Here is a 23,665-nt window from a genome sequence, read left to right on the forward strand (position 1 = left end):
ATTTTGACTGTAAAAAAATTTATTTGACAAATAAATCAATAACAAGTCGATCGTGTTTAAATATAAAATTTTGTTCATTTTTTTATTAATATTAGCAAATTCAGTAAATTTTGATTGATGGAAGCAAATTTCAAAGTGCTATATGTAATTTTTTCAAATCACATGAGATTGACGTGTAATTACACCAAACTGAAGGAAGGGAGTGTAATTAATCCCTTTTTACACATAGTGATGTATATATAAATAAAAAGAATGCGATACAATTTGAAATAAAAAATTCAATACGGAGATAGAAATTATCCCAAAGTAAGTGCTTGATATAAATTAAATTACCAATAATGCTTGAGTTAGTGATTAAAGTTAATGTTAATGTCTTATGAACAAATTCGAGGTTACGGATTTCTATCCCAGAGGACGTGTGGGTATTATCCCACTTTAGGTGTGCTATTATAATTTATTTATTTTTATTAATTATATTAACATATTAATTAAATTTAAGTGTGTTATTATAATTTATTTTTGTTATTAGTTATATTGATGTATCAATTAAATTGAGATACTATTCAGTATATTGAGATGAGTTATTGTAGCTTATTACTATTACTAATCAGAAAAATATAATCACGTTTAGGAGTTCTGTTCCTAAAAAGTATGGGATTGGTCGTACCTTATTTCACTCGTAATTTTACTTATTCCCAATAATATTTGGTAAATTTTTTAATTTACAAGATTTGTAGTAAAAAAATTATATATTATTTAAAATGCATTAAATAGAAAATACTTAATGTGTGTTGTATGTATATAGTATGGATAAACAAAATTATCAAGTATTGTATTGCATATATATAATATAAAACAAGTTACATACTTGATTGTATTTTACCAAATATTTATTATTAGTTTTGTAAAATAATCAGAATTATTAGATATCTAAATATATGAAATCATCAAAATAAATGCATTTGTAAATTTATAATTAATTAATTTTTTTAAAATAATCTTTCTTATGTAAAAAATGTCTGCATTTTATTTTTTTAAGTTTTAACACTACTACATAAATGAGTTATTTGAAAATTTTTTATTCCACTCATTTTGAATTGTTGGGATGTGGAATCCTCCAGATCCAATAAACACACTTTCAACTCATTTCTCCCCCCTCTATAATAGGCTTAAAAAAATAGATCCTATTGTCTACACTAGATAATAGAAAACCTGAAAATTGCACCTTGTGAGGCGTAACGTACCCCTGAGCAATCTAAACAATAGAAAGCAAATAACAAAGGAGTAAAAGACCAACTCCTAAGACTCTAAGACTGCGGATGTCCATCGTCTATCGGTGAAAGTTGATTGGTCGGCCATGTAGAACGGTTGAGTGGCCAAAGTGCGCGTCAAGGGTGCCGAGTACTGCACATAGGGGTTCGATAAGGACTTAAACACCGAATAATTGAGAGATAATTGAAACACAAATCACATAATTAATAATATTTAGTACAACAACCGTTGCTTAATTATAAATTCAATATTGACAATTGTTATTTTTTAGTATAATTAATAAAAAAATTATGATGTAATTTGAATTAGACCTTTTCTACTTCGGTGTGTCTGTTTGGGGAATAAAATGAGATTTAATATAAGAAGGGAATTTATTCCACTTTTTTTTCTATTTTTTTAATAATAATTGGGAATTTATTCCACATCATTTTTATAAAATTATTTGTTTTTTTATTTAAAAGAATATTTATTTTGTTCATTACTTTTCGCTCTTATTTTACATAATGAATAGTTGGTAGACATTTATTAAAATTTTGAAACACTATTTTCCAAAAATTAATTTGAAGAAGTTATCGACATTTCATTAAAATTTTATGAAATATAAAATAATTTCACATTTGAGTCGAAAAACATCATAAATATATTAAATCATCTCGAGACTTCTTTCTCCCCTTCCTCCTCTTTTCGTCTTGGTATGAAATATCGATACTGTTCATTAATGTTACTTTTGATAGACAAAATATGAATTGACCAAAATATCCTTGTATATTTATTTCGCTTACAAATACTCGTATCATGGATTAACTAGTTATATAAATAATACTTTATATTAAAACTCAATTTATTTTATTAGTTTTAATAAATCATTTATATTATATATTTTGTGATTTAATTTAATTTAATTAATATAACAAAATCTAAAGCACGCACAGATATTGAACGCGTTCTAATTTGTAGCATCAATTGAATATTCTATCGAGAATGCATCGAGCAACATTGATGATATTTCCTTGATACAACATAAAATAGGGAAAAAAAATACAGACTTGATTCGATCACGATCAAACTAGTCATGTTTAGCCAATATACGTAATACACTTGATGTGATTAATATACGAATACAAATAAAATGCCCAATTACATAACAAATATAATAACAGCTATAATTTAATTTATTTAATATATGATCTGATTTAATTTGAATAAAAAAAAATCTATATATAAAATAAACACATATTTGAATATGAGCAAATCAAGAAATATGTACAAGTGGAGCAATCCACTCACCACACCCACAAAGATAAACAAATATCTTAAAGGGAACCAAAATGAATACAACAAATGGGGACAGATAAGAGTGACAGACATGTGAATGTATGAATATATATATTACACCAAAATTTAAATAAAAGGCCAAAAAATTCCCCCACATAATTAAAGTTATCTATTCCCAACCCATGGAAAGAGAGGGTATGTTGGACTAAAAATAGCATTTTCACCCCCTATAGAAGGGGGTAATTTGAGTTTTGGCCCCTGAGGTTTTCAAAATATTTTCTTTGAGTCCACCAAACGACTGCGGAGAAAAAAGTACTGAGAAATTATTTGTGCCCGATAAAGTGAAAAACTAAACTACACAGGGGTAGATTGTCAGTGCATAACAAATACAATTATTTTTCACGAACCAAAAAATAAATTAGGTAAATTATGTTGACACCCTTGTGACTAAATCTAATTACATAAACACCCCATGCTCTTTGCATAATTATTAATATCTTCCCTGAGGTGTAATTATAATTTATATCTATAATTTCTCAAGGACAAAAATTTACACAAACCATCGATGTAAATTATATGGATACCCTTGCAGGAATTTATGTAGTTGTAATTTTATAAATAATCTGTGGTATTTATGTAATTAAATGTAATTTCAAGGGGCATCTATGCAATTTACCCAAATAAATAAACACCATATTTTGGGATTCAGATGTCAAATTTGGTGTTGAAGGTAATCTATAATATTGTAACTTTCAATATTCTTGTTTTTTTAATAAAAAAAATGTTTATTTTTTTAACCATATCCTATTTATGTAACTTTTATACTTTTTCATTATTTTTCCCATTTTCAACAACAATAAGTTGAGATTGCAGCTTTTGCTCGACAAGCTTAAATGAGTGTAATCGATCACGTGAAAAATATATAGTTGAAGTACTGATGCAGGATGGAATTTTCAAAAGAGGTAACAATTTGGTATTAAATAAATATGTATAATTAATAGGACAAGAGCACTACATGCTGATACGACCGATAAGAATGAATCGTATTTTTATAGGGACTGCGTTAATAGGTAGTTTGTAAATTTTTTAATATGATAGAAGTCAAAGATTATGATTTTATTTTTTATTTAAAAAATAAAAAAATAACGAATAGAATATGAATTAATTAAAATAAAAATAGTAATAATGGGAAAATAGAAACAGTTAAAGGGTGAAAAAAATAAAAAGAAGAAGAAAACACCACCTTAGCGGAGTCCCTCTCTCATTCTCTCTATCTCCGGCTCTATGTAGGAGAATCGAAAGAAACCCTAGTTCTGCACACAAAGCACAAACACTATTTAACATCTGTCGATTTTCCACCTCTTTTTGATCTTCTGATTGTAATTCTGGGATTCCCGAGGATTCATACACATAGGTATAGCGGAGCAAGTTGTAGATTTTTGTAGACGATTTTATCAGATTGGTATGAATATGTACAGGGATCGAGGGGGAGGGGGCTCATCTAAGGGCGGTGACGTGTTGGATCGGAAGCGAATCAACGATGCCTTGGACAAACACTTGGAGAAATCTTCGCCTTCCACCTCCAGGAACAAGGGTTCTGCTGTTGCCGTACCCTCCACCTCTGCCACGGCCGGAAAGCATATTGATCCGCGGGACAACCGCTCTTCATCCACCCTCGCTGCCAGCAAGAATAAGCTCTCCGATGGTACCTTTTTTCTTTTGTTCGTATTGGTTTGTTTCTGGTTTTGTTTCCTGGATTTTACTTGTGAATCTTTCGAGGTGTTGTGAATTTGATTTATTTTCTCGGAACTTTTAGTTTCATGTTGATTGAATCGTCAATGAGTTAAGCTAACGGGTTCTCTGGTGTTATGTTGGATTTTATTTTCACTTGAAGCTCCCGCCATTATCCGTTGAAGAATTGGTTCATCTATTTAGTGACTCGATAGATCTGTCTGAAATGCTAATGCACCTTGCACAGTGCGTTGCACTTAATTGAAGGCGCCTTAATGAATCTTGATAGTGGTTTGTATATCTGCCCACACACACCCAAACAGACACACACACATATATATATAGAGAGAGAGAGAGCATTGCTATGGAGCATATACCAATCTGCATTCTGTAGTATCTATTTCTATTTCCTTGTACTCCCATGTATGCATATTACATTGTTCAAGTAGAAACTTAAACTTGCAATTTTGTGCCCATTGTGCAGAGGAATCTGAAACAGATAGTGAAGAGTCTGATGTCAGTGGTTCTGATGGGGATGATACATCTTGGATTTCATGGTTTTGCAACTTGCGTGGGAATGAGTTCTTTTGTGAAGTTGATGATGAATATATTCAGGATGATTTTAATCTCTGTGGGTTGAGCAGTCAGGTCCCATATTATGATTATGCACTTGACCTAATTCTGGACGTAGAGTCCTCACATGGTGAGCATTCTATCAATTTTGCGTGATTGTAAGATGTTGGTTTGGTTTATACTCTTCCAAGCTTTTGTTGTCTTGTAATATTTCTGAAGCTTAAAGTGCAACTGTTTTAGCTGAAGCTGTCAGGTCTATTTTAGATTCTTTTTCCACCACATCTTGCCCCAAAGTGAACCTTATAATGGAGTATGATGTATTTTGGTATAACTGTAAGCAATGGAGCTAAGACAGTAGTGCCTCATTCTGTTGTTTCCTGCTAAGCAAAATCATTTTATCCTTGGTAGAGACTTCTGTCTTACTGTTTTTACCTAGTCTAGTGTTTGTCCTCTTTTCCTTCTTTTATTTGGGGACGGGGGAGTTGTGGGAGGAGGAAGAACTGGCTATCTAGCTAGGTGACCATTAAACTTCTTCATAGATTGTGCTGCTTGGCAAAGTGATTTTTACTTCCCCTTTAAATATTGGAGGACTTTTTTACCTTCAAATTCGAGTTTGACCCTGCTCCAATTAAAGAACATCAGTCCACTCCTCAGAAAAGTTGTCTTCCATGAAGTTGGTTAAATGATTGTTATCCTCACATTAAGAATATGTAAAGGTGACTAGAGCAGCCAGCTTAAGATTTTATTTGAACTTTGGTGGATAGTTTCTTGTAGTTTGCAAAGAATTGAGGCCAGATACTAAAGCTCTTCCATCCTCTGGCACTTTGCAAGCAAGCGATATCTTGATAACTTGTTCTGATTATGTCCTAAGATTGCATGAATGCCTGGGTTAAATGTAAGGTTAAGTAAATTTGATCATTTTTCTTTAATATATTCGGACATACTGTAACCTTTTGTGGTTAGCATATACTGGCTCCTTTGGCTTCTTACAATTCCATTTCATTTACATGACTGCCTATGGCATGAATACGCACATGTTTATACTATTGTTTTTTTTTTTTTCATGCTATAGTTGCTAGTTTCATAAAAATAAGTGTCCCTATAGAATTTGTAACTCTTGGTATTAAGTCCCATGGGAGATTTAATATTTTTCTTCAGCATGTTTAGATGTTTTGTGAATTACTTTTTTATTAGTTGAGAATGCTGTCATCTATTTGCGGTAATGTTGATCAACTGAATTTTTTGTCTTTGATTTATTAGCATTAACTTTGTGGATTACAATATTGTCTGCAACTGATAACTGTCTGGTGAAGTTTCTACCACAAGGGAGCTGCTTTTTTTACTTTCACCCCTAACCCGGTGGCTGTATTAGTTTTTCAATTTTAGGTCCATCTCTTTTGATTTTCCGTCACTTTTCACTTAGTTGCCTACTCTGTTTAGCATGTCAAGAATGGAATTTGCTTTCGTCTTGGTTTACTTTATGCCATTTAGTGCATTTTTTAATCTGCTTCTTGAGATGAATGATCCTGGTGATAACATTTTTTCCTCATGATGGGCGTATAGGGGATATGTTTACTGAGGAGCAGAATGAATTGGTTGAATCAGCTGCAGAAATGCTCTATGGCCTTATTCATGTCCGGTACATTTTGACAAGCAAGGGAATGGCTGCAATGGTAATATCACTGATTAGATTAACCTTCTGTGTTGGCTGCCTCTCCTTTATTTGCTTATCTTTTTTCACTTCTTGACCTGGAAATTATAACAGTTGGAGAAGTACAAGAACTATGACTTTGGGAGATGCCCAAGAGTTTACTGCTGTGGACAGCCTTGCCTCCCTGTTGGACAATCCGATATCCCACGTTCAAGCACCGTGAAGATTTACTGTCCCAAATGTGAAGATATTTACTATCCTCGGTCCAAATACCAAGGCAGTATCCTTTTAGTTTTAATCGTCTGTTTCATTTTCATACTTAAGTTGGCTGCATTACTCTTTCATGCATTCAAACTTCCATATGAATATTCATTGAAGTGGGCACTGCTCACTAAGAAGGTATTCAGGATAATATTCACTTCAGCCTCATTATGTACTAGGACTGTTGCCACTCCACGTTTTACCCATAACTGGATCGTGCATTTTTCCTTTTCTCCTGATGACCAACTGTTTCTCTTACCCTCGGCAATGCTGTAGGGCTAGCAAACAAACCCTTGAAAAACTTTACCCCATGTCTAGCTTTAAAACTGAAGCATATTTCTTTTACCATCACGGAATCTTGTAGAATTTCTTTCTATAAACATACCCCTTGTTAATGTTGTGAACAGAAAAACTAGAACTTCACTCCCATGGAAATAGAAAAGTAAATGGATGAACATACTTTTAATGTTGTGGTTGGGGGGAGTGGATTTTCCAATTTATTGTTGCAACCTGTGGAGGGCCTCAACAAGGCAACTAACCGTTTACGTAGGAACCCTCATATTTTGGTGCATTAGAAGAACTGCCTAAAATTTACTTATATGCGTTGGATATCTTAGGGTGTTGCATGCTTTCTTTTGGGATGATTTCCTTGACTTCCAAAGATATTGATGGAGCATATTTCGGGACCACATTCCCGCATCTCTTCTTGATGACTTACGGGCATCTCAAGCCTCAAAAGCCTACACAGAGCTATGTACCTAGAGTTTTTGGCTTCAAGATGCACAAACCTTAGACAAACGAGCCTGCATCACGTGCTATTGAACTCTTAATTCTTCTTCATGCAAATGGTTCTCATCTCATCTGGCCGCTGTGGTGTACAAATGGGGTGTAAAAAAAGCCAGGTAAAAAGCACAGCAGCGATTGATGTGCCAAAATTGCTCAACTGATGGAGAAAGCATCTCTACCTCATCCAACAAGCAATTCGTGTTTAAATTCAGAGAGCATGTAAGCTTATTTTTTTTTTTTTTTTCAGGTTGAGAACTGTTGCAATACTTCTCTCAATGTAGTTTTTCATGTGTGCATACATACTTAATCCGCATTACAATTTCATATGGAGCAGCCTATCCAGATTTGGAGGACACTTGTCTGCGAATAGTCTTTCGCGTAGACCTAATTAATAGCTACTACACATTTGAATTATCGCTGACAGCACAAGATTTTAATAATCTTTAAACCATCCAACGGATTGAAATTAACATCTCATAACTATCTAGATGATTTACATTCATGTATATTGCATTCATTTCTTCCAAGCTCTTGCTTCTTTTACCTCATCTGTCTGTTTGTTTGCATGCAGTACATAGTAAGAAAGAGGGAAAATGCATTGATGAGTGCACGTGTTTATGTGAAGGAAAAATGGAAAAAGTAGTTTTACCATAGCCCGGTGAATTTTCTTGGAAAAAGCCCAAGTGGTCCCTTGTTTACCCCCCTGCTGTTTCATAGTAAATAGTCAAATTCATGTAAAATTTGTGATGTGCTTTTCTTCTTTAATGTTAGCTACCCATTTTACTTCATGCCAAAGCAAAAGTGTGCATTTTTCAAAAAAAATCTTCTCAATTTTGGAGAGTAAGCATTGCTTCATCTGTTCAGATACCAACAAATTAATATCGACGCTGAGAGGAAAAGATTTTCTATGTTTGTATGCGATTTTCATGGTATGCAAAGGTATAAGAAAATTATGTGAAATTATTAAAGGTAAAATGGAAAAGTGTGAGCATAAAGGAAGGGCGTGTGTGTGGGTGGGTGGCATGGCGTCTCCTTTTGTTGGACTCGGCACCTTCCTCGTAATTTCATGAACATCTTTTCGATCCATTTATGGCAAAAAGGCTCCGTACCTCCTCTTTTCTTATTAGGAAGCTCTCTTTTTTCGTGTTGAAATACAAATTACCTGATACTCGATTTGAGATATGTCAACAAAATTCTGTTTGAGTTGGACTTACAATGCATAATAAATCAAATTGAATACAATTTTTTTTGTTGTGTAAACTTTTGAGTTGGATTAAATAGTATCTTATTTAGTTAAAAGTTAAAAGTTGAAACATGTCCGAATCTATCATATTACTCAAATTTGACCCCATTTAAATTGAAGTTGGTTCAAACTTAATTTAGTTATTGATTGAATAAAGTTGGAACCAAATTAGACAAGACGATAATATGTGAGAGTTATTTTAAGCCAAAAAGGGAAGGAAAAGCAAGCAACAGAGTGTAAAGTCACCCATCTCTATTATATACACACAAACAAAATGGCAAGTTAGGTTGCAAACTATTTCAATGTTTGGACTCTTTTTACTAAAAATTTCAAACATAAAAATGTTGATAATATCGTGTTTTATTGTAGACCCTCTTTTTCAATTCTGGGCAAGGAAAAAGGGTCGGAATATTTTCTTTAATAGGTTATATTTTGTCCTAAGTTTTCATAGTTGTATTCAAGATTTGGAATAACAGATAAAATCCAGCTGTGTTTTTTAGAAAATGCAACAATTTCCCTTACCATACTGAATTTAAAGTTTTAGGAAAATTTAGACACACCAAGTTTTCACATTTTCAATTTTAAATATTACACTTATCATACTCTATTACACAAATATTTAAATTTGAAAAAACCCTTTAAAATTTCTCTACTTACTTGTTCCAAAATCTAATATTACCTCTCAATTTTAGATTTTAAACTTTACTGATAGAAAGAAAAAAGAAATTGAAAAAGAAAAACAACCACAAATTCCAATCACTTGAATCCAAGAAAATGATTTTTCGTTTTCTTTTTCCTCTCAATAAAAGCAAATAATGAAAATAAATACAACGAATGAAGACAATTTATGCAAGTTGCATTATCTCTTTACTCATACTATTTTTTTTTTAATTTTTTAATTTTTTTAGCTTAACTTTCAATGTCAAAAAATATTCGGTCATCATGTCCCAATATGCACTTAAACATCACTTGCATGGAAAATAGATAAGCTCCAAACCCATCTTATCACAAAATTTAAATTTTAAATAATTCAGATGATGAAAACACGATTTTACATTAATTGATGGCCGCATTAGTCTTAATCACTCAACTGTTCCATGGAAAGGGATATGATGAAAAGGACAAATTTATCCCTATCCCCATTTGTACTTTATTCAATTGCTTCATATCTTTTCCATCCCTTTCAAAAACGCCCCTCTTTCTCTTGAATTTTCCCTATGCTCACTTTTTTTTTAATTTTTAATTTTTTTGGTATTTTCTGAATGAGGTAAGAAAATTTTCTATGGATAATTCAAGCTACTCGAGATTCGATTTCTTAGTCGATGATCGATTCTGAATCTAATGGTTAAAATTGGGATTTTATAATTTTATTGTATGAGAATGTATGTTCCGCTTTTATCTATATCTGTATCTCATATAATTTGAATCTGTAATATTTCATTAGTGTTAATGATTCGATAGTTATTAAGGGATATATTTTGATTTTCTTGTCTGGATCATAATGTAATAATATTCTTTTTTTAAAGAAAAAAGTAATGGTAATACTATTCGATCGCGATTCCATTTATGATTTGAAGTATCAGATTGGTTTCGAGATTACTGAATATTGAAATAATTAATTAGGACCTCAATTTCACTATTCAAATTAAGCTACGTGGACATAATCGGGCGTCTTGAATACAGTAGCGAATAATAAATTATTAATTAATTAATTTAATAAGTATTTTTAAAAGTAAGAAACAAGAATGAAAAATCTTCATCCATTTGTGACTTGAGCCTAAACACATGGGATTTCATGTACAATTCATAATAAGGTGAAAATGAGTATTGACCACAAACCTAAGGGTCAAGAATGTGATAATGTTATTCTCAATTAGGCCTAATTCGGTTGGTACGCTCAAATTTTACCATCACGAGATCATGGGCTCAAATTCTATTAATGGGTCGGTGTTGATTTATTTTAATAGTAATTATTAATTAATTATAAATATTTAATATTAATAATTAATATATTGATAATTAAAATTTATATAATATAATTTGATCCATTGACTCAAAAGAAAAGAAAAAAGTGATAGAATTATCATTTATCCCAAAATTTGTTCCATGGAAGATTCTTTCCCCTTCCCCAAGTGGTCATCTCTTTCAAATTTTGAAATTGATGACTGGTTTCTTCAATAAATGTAATAATTAATAAATATGTTCATATGCTCAAAAATCTATGCATAGATGAATCCAAGAATGAAATTCCACTATCTTAATGCCCTTTTGCTCCTTTTTTTTTTTATTTTATATATGTAATTATTGTTTCATTCAATTAATTTAAGAGGGTGAAAATCTCTATTTTATTTCTTGATTATTTGCTTCTTCTTTCAAAATGAGTTAATAGGATTTAATTTTATCCTCATTATAATAATATTAATTTATTTTTAAAATCAATTATTTAAAGTTTATGTTAGAGTATTTAAATAATTTAACAATAATCACATTTACACTTTCACATATTTAATATGTTATTTTTGTGAAAAAATATTATTATTCACAAACAACAAGTATAAATATAAGTAAAAGTAGCAATTAAACTTGTTTTTAGAAGTATTTTTTTTTCAAACACCACCCAATTTAATTTTTATCTAATTTTTATTTTTTTTACGAACACTACTCGTTTTTAATTTTGCAAAAAACTTTCAACTTATTTTACAAAAATCACTTCTCTAAAAATAAAAGTTTTCGCTAACAATCCCATCAATCCCTTTAGAAAAATAGAGTGATGAGATTAATATTTAAGGACAATTATTTGCACTCTTTCATTTATGTTTTTTTAATATAAACTATTTTTTTTAAATAATTACACATATATCGATCAGAAACGTTAACGTCATTTACACAGCTATCCCTATTTTTGAAAAATTACACATACTCTCCCCCTGAAAGAAAAAAATTACATCATTACACAACCTGCCCTTGTTTTTCGGTAAGTTTATGTAATTATATAAAGATAGAGGTAGTTTGTAGAAACAACCTAATCTCTAATATTTACATTAATTTATTTTAAATATTTGATAATATATATATGTGTATATGTATATGTTTGTGTGTTTTTCATGATGAAAGATAAAGGTTAAAAAAGCATGCATTGGTGTCTTCTTCCACCATCATTTATGCCTACTAATATTTTTATATTTATTTATTTTATGATGATAGTTTGGTCTGATTCCAACAAAAATCAGACAAAATATTATTATATAATGGAGAAGAAACATAAATTTCTGTGTTACAGCAGACAATATGGTCCTCTCATGCTCCAACCAATGTTGCATAAATTTATTTCCTCAAACATTACAACATTAAATAATACAAAGAGAAACACAAGTTAATGCAGCCCTGCAAAGATCAATGTACTCCCTTTTACTTTTTAATTTTGCTCTCAAAAAAGCATTTCGTCTCGAGACGAGATTTTGAGACTTATAAGTCATCGAAATTCATTATTTGTGATGTGGGCCGTGCAACAGTATTTTGAGTGTACATAATTAAATAAAAATTTAGAAACTATTTTTTATTTTTAAAATTGTATTTTAATTTTAATAAAATATAACAAGTTAAAATTAATGAAAATTTAAATAATAAAGTATATATTTAGAGGGATAATCTTATTATATTATTACTATTTCATTAATTACATGATTGAAAATAGAGGATCTAGCAAAGTAGATCAACCATGGGGTTGTTGCATTTTTGTCTAAGCAATCTACAAATTCTAGCCTTTTTTTTTTTTTTTTAGTCCACGAATATGATCACCTCATTTAAATCAAATCATAATTACCTTCGGAATAATTAATAATACAATCCCCCAAAAAAATACTAATTTTCAACGTAGATTAATAACGAATACGATGTGTAGAATAAAGAATTAGGTTGACTAATTTAACTCATTAAGACGTGATCAACCAAAATACTCTCCTACCAAATTATTAATTTTGTGAAAACTCGACTCGTTCCGAGTAGTCGACTATACTTGCACCTTAAGTATTAGAGAATCTCAATTTTTCATATAAAAAAATAAATAAATAATATAGATTACAATTATTTATGGTGGGTGATTAATGATTCAATTTTTTAATTACATTTTATAATGTTTTTACATCTTCATTCTTAGCAAAAATTTTAATCAAATTATGGGTTTTCATTTGAATTTTTTTTTATTTATTCATAATAATTAATTTGTCGAGCATCGATAATGTCTTAGTCTAGTGGATATGATTAAGGTTGAGATTTTATGAATAAGTTTGAATACTATCTGACGTGTGAGTATTTATTTTATTTTATAAGTATCAGTTTATGCCACTTAATGCAATTTATTATTATTATTAATTATAATGATATATTAAATGAATCCATATATTATTAAAAATAATTAACCTGAGGGCTCTATCCATATTTTTGTGCCTCAATTAATGGGATGCTTTTCTTATTCTTTAAGTCAAAATGACAACCAGACGCGTAGAATTTAAATTTGGGTATGAAAAATCAAATATTTTGTGAAATTTATTATACATTTGATTTGATTTGTTCTTATGATCAACTTTCTATTATAGGGATCTAAATAAGATCATATTTATTACATTTTGAATGTGTGTTCGAGCTGAATTTAAATTGTTTAAAAGAAGGGGAAAAAACACACATTATAAATCACGTAATTCTGATCATTTATTTATTTAAATAAATATAATAAAATTTTAAATTATACATATATATATTTAGTATGTTTCGATTACTTATATAAAATAAAAATAAATGATGATGGTATTTTTTGAAAATTATTATTAGAAAAAAATGATTATTCTAAGTAAGGACATATTAATAATGATAGAAAAAGGATAAAACTTTGATCTTCATCTTAACATGTGTCAAATATAAATTTAGAGAGAGAGAGAATGAAAAGGGAAGATATTGGGGCAAGATAGTAATAAAAGGAAAGGAAAGAGGTGAAAATGAAAATATATAAAAGAAAAAGAGGGGGGAGGGGGTAATTTGTGTTTTGCGGCCGGTCGCCTCTGGTTTCAAATTGATCGCCTGCCCCAGACACCATTAACTCCTCGTACTCTCCGCTCTCCCTTCTTCCTCTTTCTCACACATACACACACTCTCTCAAACAAACACACTCTTTTCCATATATAGATACACAATCTAAACACACACACACATATATATATATACAACGATATAACCACCCATTTTTAATCAAGAAAAAAGAGAGGATAGAGTTTGCTGGATTTCAAGAAAAGGAAAAACTGTTGGGAAAGGGAGTTGAAAGAGGATTGAATTGTTCTCTTTTTCTTTAGGTTTGGTTTGTTGTTGAAATTACGGGGTTTGATTCTGGTTTCACATATGTAATGCATCAGAAAAAATCTGAAGTACAGATCGGAACAGAAAGCAGTGGCGTCTCTTCCGATTTCAACCCCACCCCACCCCTGCCGCCCTCTTCCCTTACCCAGAAACACCCCCACCTTTCCCAGAATTTCCATCCGACTCCGCTCCAGCCGCCTCGTTCTTCATCTTCTGTGAATAATCCCACCCTTCAAATCCTTATCAACGCTGAGAATCAACAGCAGCAAGACCAGAATGACCCTTTTACCCTCAAGCCCACCCCTTTCAAGAGACCGCATCTTCAGCAGCAATTCTCCAGTTCCCTCACCAAGACTCCAACTCTATCCAACGCCCTTCACAGGTATGGTGTTTCTGCGCAGAACCCACCTACAAAATTCGGTCTTTTTTACAATAGGTCTCAGAAATTCTTGACCCATTTCCACCACCACCTCCGCCACCTGCGTCGCCGTCTGCGCCTCCACCTTCGCCTTATTCTTCTACTCAGCCTCCCCTTCTTTTACTTTTTGGTCTCTCATCCTTCTAGCTCCTTCATTCTTGATTTCCTCTCTGCTTTTGCCTTCTCGGCCGCCCTTCTCTTCTCCTTGAATTTGGCCATTCCACGTCTCCCCACAATAAGATTGTTCCTTGCCAGGTCTTTGCCGATTAAGATATGTGCAAAGGATCAAGTGAGCCGGCCGCACTTGCCGGTTTTTTGGTCAATTGGGTCCCGCCAGAAGGCTGATAAAAAGGCTATTTCAGGATGTTATGTGCAGGCGTATAGCAATGGGGATGTGTATGAGGGTGAGTTTCACAAAGGGAAATGTAGTGGGAGTGGGGTGTATTACTATTACATGAGTGGGAGGTATGAGGGGGATTGGGTTGATGGCAAGTATGATGGTTATGGGGTTGAGACGTGGGCAAGGGGCAGCAGATATAGAGGGCAGTACCGGCAGGGTCTTAGGCATGGTTTTGGGGTGTACAGGTTTTATACAGGGGATGTGTATGCTGGAGAATGGTCTAGTGGGCAGAGCCATGGATGTGGGATACATACATGCGAGGATGGAAGTAAGTATGTGGGAGAATTTAAATGGGGAGTTAAACATGGTCTTGGACACTACCATTTCAGGTAGCAATTATGATGCCTTTCCTTGTATTGTGTCTCTTTTTGATACACAAAGCATTTAGTTCCTTTTTTTTTATCATTTTAGCTTGGGTCTACCTGAATTGCAGGCACAGATGAATAATTGTTCCATCTGCAAGTTCTAAAGTATTCTTGTAGATGAAGTCAAGATTTTCTGTGTTTCTTTTGACTTCATTAAACTAGTGTTTGTTTGGAATTCTATGTTTGATTTAATTGTTGATGTATTGGCAGGCGTAAGTCTCATTGTATTCATGCACCTTTATGTATGTGTTCTGAGTGGTATGAAGTGGTCATAAGGATAAGATGATGCACAGGACTTAAATGATGTGTGCATTGTTAGATTTTTATCGTTTTGGAATACGTTTGAAGAGCTTTTAGAAATATGATCATTGATTTGCATACCAAAGGACTCTTTTGGTGTTTTGCTGCCTTGCGTGGAGGAATGCATGAACATTAATGTCTTTCTGTTACTCATGTCACTTGTTCTGCCTATTCTGTTGAATTTTAATGGCTTTAGTAATACTGCTTGAGATTAAATGGTGTATCATTTTCTGAAACATTTTGGTAACAAGGAGTGAATTGCAATCAGATAATAATGTTCAAGGAGAATAAATAGTGAAGAATCAGATCTTGGTGATTTTCTAATTTGAGTTACAACATATGACTTTGTACTTTATCGATGTATTAAAGTAAGATTAACTCAATACTCAAAAGTAGTTGCTTTTTCCCATTTTATCCATGTTGCAGATTCAAGGATTCAGCCATTCTTTCTTTGCTTTGTTGTCTTTTGATTGTTGAAACAGCCAACTACCCTGAAATCCTATACTTCATGGCCTTCCCTTTTGCTTTAAATTCCGAGATGTATTTGAAGTCATTTATGATGATGTGAGCATGCACATATGGCCCTATTGTCATCAGTTCTGGCAAATATCTTGGATTAATTTGGATGGGGTTGTGATATGACACTTGGAACATATAGAGACATCCCAATTGATACAAGTAGCTTTTATGCATAGTTTGTTGGAAGTAGCATTTGATGACATTTAGGACTCTTGGAATATCGAACGACCAGATGGATTATAAGTGTTCCAAAAATAAGTAATTATGTAATATAGAACATATCGGGGATCTATGGTGATATATGCCATTGGAGTAAATAGGAAAGAATGAGGAACCATGCAAAACCTGTGTATTTACATGATAAATGTAGAAGATTTTTTTGGCATTTTCATTAAATGCTTGGACTTAGAAAACAAGTAATTCTCTCTTAAGTGATGCTTTAACCTCATGGAAATCTTTGTTAAGGGGTAAGATTGGTTGCATTTTAGTATGATGACTCTGCTGAGTAGTGATTTACTGATTTACATTTTTTACATTTTCTGGTAATAATGGAAAGGAAATACTACATGGACTTCTAATTGTGGTTGTCTCATGGATTTGGGGAATATTCTCATAAGTGCTACTGCACTGAGTTAGTGGAGAAAATTCGTGGTTGTCTTGTGATCTTCTTCTGCCTACTCTTTTTTATGGTTTTCCAGCCCCCATTTCTTAAAGCACCAAGAGTGTAAAGGGTATTAGTCTAAATTTTCTATCATTTGTACCTTACACTTCCTTGCATTTGATTGCACAGAAGTTTCTGTGGGAACACCTTCTGGCTTATTCAAAAATAATTGCAAAAACAAGATCATCATTTTCCAAATTTCCCATTTTTTCTCGTCTTTTTTTGAGACATAACATGCGAAGCCACATTATTTACCTAATGTTCTTTGGTTTTTTGATAAGCAGTTTGCTGCTTAGCATTTTCTGGTTATTCGACGAAGCCTAAATGTTTATGAAGGGTATAAGTAAAAAAGATTTGGTTCTCCCTTGTGTATAATTTATCATTTGTTGTATGCAGTGGTATCTGATTATGAAAATCTTTTATATCTGCATCCTATAACAAAATAGCCCCCTCTTAAGTTGCTGAAAATGAGTGATTAGATGGATTTTTTATGATTTCACAACCTCCATTATGGTGCGGTGGCCTTAAATATCTGAAATTATGTTGTTTGCTTCGCTATTGTTGCCCACAGGAATGGGGATAGGTATGCTGGAGAATATTTTGCTGATAAGATGCATGGATTTGGAGTCTATTGCTTCGCAAATGGCCACCGCTACGAGGGTGCATGGCATGAGGGTAGAAGACAGGGGCTCGGGATGTACACTTTCAGGAACGGTGAAACTCAGTCTGGCCATTGGCAAAACGGAGTTCTTGATGTTCCAAGCACACAGAGCAACACCTATCCTGTTTCTCCAGTTGCTGTTAACCACTCTAAAGTGCTTAATGTTGTTCAGGTAAACTTTTGCACTTATTGGTTTTGGCACTTGACTAGTCCCTTTTGTTGCCCCTCTCCTATGGGATGATAAACGGAGCAGTGTGCCCATAGAGTAATTTCCTTGACAAATTCTCTGGAATCATGTATGTCCCAGATAAACTTATTCTAGAAATATCAGAGAAAAGTAATGTATACATGGCCTCTATAATGACTTGGGAATAAACTGGAATTGAGTGCCACGGATGATACTTTTAGACATATAGGCATATACTATCTATAGTTGTGTTTGTGTGTGCGTGAATGAGGGATAGAATACAAATATAAATGTACCTACCTGCTGTGTATGTGTAATATATTACTTCCAGTTTATTTCCCGTCGTCTTTTCAAGCCATATGTATACACATATATATTACTGCCCTCAGATATTTCTTGAATAAGCTTATCTGGGGCATAAATAATTTCAGAGAACTAGTCAAGTGAGTTGTAGGCACACTGCTGTGTTGTTGCTGAATATCGGCAAATTTGTTCAAGTATTTTCCTGCTAAAGTAGTGGTTTTCCACCAATTTTAGAGGTCAACTGAGTGGCATACACCATATTTTTCACTCAAATATAACTTTCGGTGGCAAGATGCTTACCCTCAACGTGTTACCTATACGACAATAAAAATACATTCGTGCTGGAAATGTGTGTATGATTCCTGTCTTTTCTCATGATTAAAACTGTGCTTAAAGTTATGAGAGAAATGTGTGTTCTAACGACAAATTTGCTATCAATCTTTTCATCTGCTGCTTTAAGCATCACAATTCTGTTTCAAGCTTTCTGAATATGGAAACTAGTTTGTTGTCTGTTTGAAAGATAGTCCTCTCAATCAGCCTTTGGTGTAAGTGGTAAAACCTTGGGCCCTTCATTTCTTTTTGTCTGAGAATGTATGTAGAAAGCACAGTTTCAGTAAGTTAAAACTATCCTTTGTCCCAATAAAAGGGTTATCAAAGGCCATTAGTACACCAGCAGCTGTAGACGACATTTCTTGGAAGTCAAGACAGAATGTTGATTTTTCACAAGTCATGCTTAGTACACGTTAATCTACTCCAGCCATGCCATAATTGCAGGAAATTTATGATTGAAAGTGTCATAAATCTATATCTTCTTTTTATCTGGATGACACATTAAGTTATATGTAGCAATGGGCTTTTAGACAGAAAATTCTAGTGTCATCTTTGTAGGATTCTAATCATTTCCATCCAATTATCAGGAAGCTAGACGAGCAGCAGAGAAAGCCTATGAGGTTACCAAGGTGGATGAGAGAGTGAACAGGGCTGTAGCAGCTGCTAACCGGGCTGCTAATGCTGCCAGAGTAGCAGCAGTGAAAGCCGTGCAAAAGCAAATGCACCACAGAAGCAACAGCGATGAGATCCCAATTCCTGTTGTTTAAGACCTGCCACTGATCACCAAATCCTCATACACGCGATGAGTTTTGAGCAGAAAGAAGATGTTTGCGGACTTCCAGGATATATTTGTGACACCATCAACTTTACAACTCTACTTCCCCAAACATATTGTCGTTTCTAAGTGAAAGCTGATTTTCAAGCAGCTCGGAGTTCTTAGCCAGCTCGGCGAAGCAGAGGAGACAAATCAGAAAGATTTTCTCTCCTATGGTCATCTAGCTTTTTTCCCTTTTCTTTTTCTTTTTTTTCTTTTTTGTTATGTAAAGTTTAAAATAGGTATAAGGTTGAGCGCTGGCACGAGGGAAACCCCTAGCCGATCCAGCCCTGTATGTGAAGAAATGACTAATGAGAAACTCAAGAGAGATGTAATATTTCAACTCAAGCTGTTTACTACCTCTTTTTCACTGCATGGATCAGAGCATCTGCCCTTTGTCTTGTTTTACATTTGTATCTACAGTCCAAAAGGCAAACGTGGATCTTGTACGTAAAAACTTGATATAAGTAGACGAGTAAGGGAGTTCCGACTCAGAGATTCAACTCTTTGCCGGCTGTCTCTTACACTAAGTGCGGTGACCAGCCCGTCGTAGTTAGGCCTTTACCTTGTGGTTTTGGAGTACAAGGTTTGAGGCATGGCGCCCGTGTCTTGTCCCATGCGCGGACAAAGTTTTGATAAAACCAGTAAATGTTGGGATTTTGTTGTGTAAAAATGCATACCACGGCTAGCCTGGTATATAGGAACAGGAATTCTTGTTCCTGCAAAAGGCTGGAATTTCACCACTACAAATCCCAACACGTGGAAAGACTATGTGAAAGTAACTCTGTAAATGATATAGACCCAAACCATTTGTGGAAAAATGCTGATTGAATTGTTTATTTCGATTCATGTTACAGCTTTTATTTAGTTTGTGTATAACTTTTTTAATTCAATTCATGTTAACAGTAATTCAATTTGTATATACAAAATCACGTGTATAAACATGAGATCATTAGTGGTAAATATCAATTTTGGGCGAAAGAGAGGAAGATAAATTGAATCTGCAATCTCCCTCCACCTATCAAAGTCGAACGACCCGCTCTCAACCCAAGAATCAAGTGTTCACTTGTCATATTGAGTTGAGTCTATAATTTTTAAAAGATATAGAAAAAATTAAATTCTTTGTAACTTTCAAGGCGTGAGAAAAGACAATAGTGCCACAAATTAAGGACTAGTTATCTACAAGTCACATGTTCTTATTTAGTTTTCAGAACTTTAAATGATCATTAATATCTGTTATTTTTACATATACTTGAAGCATAAATTATTTTCATTATGAGTCGAAATAGGATTCACCTCAACATCCATTTAAGCATTATAGCATCAGAATTCAACTGGCCCATTGCCACACCTGGAGCCCCTTTATAGAGACCATTAGGGATTCCAAATAGGTTGCTCAGACAATTTGGAATTATTCAGTCTCAATCAGAAAATTTTATTAATATCCATATACAGTAGCTCGTGAGGTAGGATTCCGACCAACAGTACCGATCCCACAACCTATGAGATCCATCATGCATTAACTTTATATCCAAATAATTAAGATGAGTTTCACCAGAAAACATGCATGCAAAAATTAGAAGAAAACATACATATCAAATAGCGCTGCAAATCTTGAAGAATTTTAGTCAAAAAGAGACATGGAAGACAAAGTACATATAATAGCTAACAATCTCACAAGTCCCCGTGTCTAAGTTACTTTAGTTCAAATGAAAATTCAAGACAAATTTCACTAAATTTAACTCTCCGTCTGCTCCCTCAACCTTCTGATGGTGCTCCTCACGGTCACGGCACTCGCAGTGCTGCAATAAAGAAATTGTAAGTTGTTAGCCAGTTAAACATGAAAGTAACACAATAATACTCCGGGTCACTGTGAAAGATTATTACTTCAAAGTGTAAGCACCGCCTGCTTTCACTTTGCCACAGTCCTTGCATCCCCATATGCCGACAGCCTTCCTTTTCACTGCATACTGTGACAAAACCATGGATTTAGAAAATGCACAAGCAACCAGCGCCACTGTATAAACCAATCTTGGCATTACATTCTGGACCCTTTATTCATACCTTCCCACAGAACTCGCAGAAGTACTTGCTATGCTGACTAACTTCCATCTTCTTAATCTGCTTCCTCAAACTAGCACCATATCGGGTGCCTGAAATGTTATGAAATCGTATCAAACACATCCTTTATAAGTACAGAAAATTAAATTTTCTGGCTTGATTGCCACATATAACCCATTACAGATGTATCAAAAAGACAAAAGGCATTTCTCAAGCCATAATACAGTGCTAATAACTAAAGATTTCTTATCTACTTGATTAAGAACAAGAAAAATAGTTAACAAAGTTGATCCCTGAAACATAGTCATCTCATAAGTTCTCTCCTATTCTCTCTCACTACAACCAACCAGATAAGTATTATTTATGGGCAAAAGTAAAAGAACAAAACACATTGAGCAAATAAATAATTACTAAATTTCACCTACCATATTTCCCAACGATTCCAACCTTCTTGGTTCTCTTGGCCTGCGCATAGCAAAGAATCACAGTGAAAATTACAAGCAGTAGAGAAGCAAAAAAATATCAATCTAAATAACCAATAACCCATTCTAACGAACACAATAAAGAATAAGCTAATAATTAACATTACACAACCACTCTCTATAAACAACATGGCAACTGGCTCAAGTTGAGGAAATCCATTTCAAACAAAAAGTGGACAAATCTTTGAGGAAATCATGGCCTTTATCAAGCATTCTTCAGCCACACTAATCTACATTCTAACATCTGTGAGAGAATAACTAAGGCTACAGCAGAAGCGAAAACAATTTTTTCATAAACTTCCTATACCACTTATCTAAAACATTTCTATGAATCGCTCCCTGAAAAACATAAATGCAAAATCTCAACAGTGCCGATAAACACATTCATCAAAATACATATTCTGATTAACATCCGTGCCACTAAACAATAAGATAATATGAAACCTCATCTCAAGCAAAGAAAAGGGCAAAAATCACAGCCCTTTACTCCTAATTTCCCAACAAATTCAGAGAACAAGAGAACCATTGCTGACAGACTATGCATCCTGAATTTCAAGTGTGTGTGAGAGAGAGAGTACCATTGGAAATGAGTACGGGGAGCGGGGGCGGCGGCGGCGGCGGCGCGACAGTAGAAGTAGCAGCAGCAGAAAACCCTAGACTCTGCGAAGGAGGCCGACGCTTTGTTAGTGGTTCTATTTATATATAGGTACAAAAGTAGGAAAATTGCGTTGAGCTCCCTAAACTTTTAACTTATTCCTATAAACCACCATAATATTTAGAAAATCAACATTTACTTCTAACCAAATTAATAACAGCCAATATGGCCACGTATGCTGTTGGCAATGATAACTAGGAATATTCATTTAGTAAACTAGTTATTATGCCACGCTGTTCTTACGTGCATATATTATATATCTTTTTATAATTTAAAAATATAATAAATAATTATAAAATATATACACTAACATATCACATTCCAATAGATATATAAATAAATAAAATTAACTTAAATATATTATCAACAACAATAAAAAATTAGTATCGTGGTGTTAAAAATAATCATTTATAAGTAAAAAAAATTATATATTAGTATAGATATATAGATGGAAAAAAGAATTTAAGTATGAGTCGTTGGAAAAAATACACAAGGGATATTTTTTATAAATTTGAAAAATTAGTGTGGATGGGCGATAATGTGATGTTAAATCATAAAATGGGATGAACTTTATACGTGTGATTCACCTCATTAATGTCTCGAGTAAAATAAATTGGCAAATTGTATTTTACCCTCTGTATTTTAAATTTAAAAGTCTTTTTGTGCTTTAAAAATAGGTAAAAGAGTCTTCCTAATCTATATTATATACTAGTATTTGTGGCACACACTATGTACGTGCAAATGTTACAATACTATCTGAAACATAATATTTTAAAAATATTTATTGTTTAACAAAATATATAGAAAATGATAAGTTAATATTACATTTACAATAAAATAGTGTCAAAAAATGCATTAAAAAAAAAGTAAGTATCAAAAGATAATGGAGGAAGTGGAATATAGGATGAATAAAAAAATAAATTAAATATAAATAAGCAGACCAAAAAATGGAGAGACACCAAATAGTTGCTATCCCAATTGTTGAGATCGAATGTTCAACTTGAGTGTGGTTTGCTAATAGTTTAGGATTGACCTAATTTACCTTCAGCAATTTATATAACATTTATTCAACGGACATTTTAATATGAACGACACACATCATGTGAGCACAACAATTCGTATTCGTACGAAAGATGGCCTACATGGCATATAGTTGGATGAATGATTTTCCATAATAGAAAACTTATCATGACTTATGGTACACATAGACCACGTCTACCAAACTTTTAAATTTATTTTTATTAATGTCCTACAAAAAAGATAGTCTCATATATAAAGGAGGTAACTCTTAGTACTTTTCGTATAAATTCTACTTGTATATTTACGGGCTTGCTAGTCTTTCAATTTATTTTTATTTATTTATAATTAACA

At 33.1% G+C, this 23,665-nt stretch overlaps 3 protein-coding genes across 3 annotated transcripts; 2 read left to right on the forward strand and 1 right to left on the reverse strand.

Annotated features, from left to right (window-relative positions):
* The first annotated feature begins 3,772 nt into the window (after positions 1-3,772).
* LOC105167602 (casein kinase II subunit beta-1) lies at positions 3,773-7,904 on the forward strand. The gene is made up of 5 exons (XM_011087377.3): positions 3,773-4,252; positions 4,763-4,981; positions 6,415-6,524; positions 6,617-6,782; positions 7,426-7,904. The coding sequence occupies exons 1-5, from the start codon at positions 4,012-4,014 to the stop codon at positions 7,554-7,556; spliced, it is 867 nt and encodes a 288-aa protein (XP_011085679.1). The 5' UTR covers positions 3,773-4,011; the 3' UTR covers positions 7,557-7,904.
* Positions 7,905-13,829: 5,925 nt separating this feature from the next.
* LOC105167598 (uncharacterized) lies at positions 13,830-19,483 on the forward strand. The gene is made up of 3 exons (XM_011087371.3): positions 13,830-15,285; positions 17,373-17,634; positions 18,870-19,483. The coding sequence occupies exons 1-3, from the start codon at positions 14,186-14,188 to the stop codon at positions 19,047-19,049; spliced, it is 1,542 nt and encodes a 513-aa protein (XP_011085673.1). The 5' UTR covers positions 13,830-14,185; the 3' UTR covers positions 19,050-19,483.
* A 1,206-nt stretch (positions 19,484-20,689) lies between these two features.
* Positions 20,690-22,369, reverse strand: LOC105167587 (large ribosomal subunit protein eL43). The gene is made up of 5 exons (XM_011087363.3): positions 22,218-22,369; positions 21,583-21,622; positions 21,161-21,249; positions 20,984-21,066; positions 20,690-20,898 (listed from the first exon to the last, which is right to left on the reverse strand). The coding sequence occupies exons 1-5, from the start codon at positions 22,218-22,220 to the stop codon at positions 20,835-20,837; spliced, it is 279 nt and encodes a 92-aa protein (XP_011085665.1). The 5' UTR covers positions 22,221-22,369; the 3' UTR covers positions 20,690-20,834.
* Positions 22,370-23,665: the final 1,296 nt, after the last annotated feature.

This window comes from Sesamum indicum, linkage group LG1 (assembly GCF_026168435.1).
Source record: "Sesamum indicum cultivar Baizhima isolate 11 linkage group LG1, ASM2616843v1, whole genome shotgun sequence".
NCBI lineage: Eukaryota > Viridiplantae > Streptophyta > Magnoliopsida > Lamiales > Pedaliaceae > Sesamum > Sesamum indicum.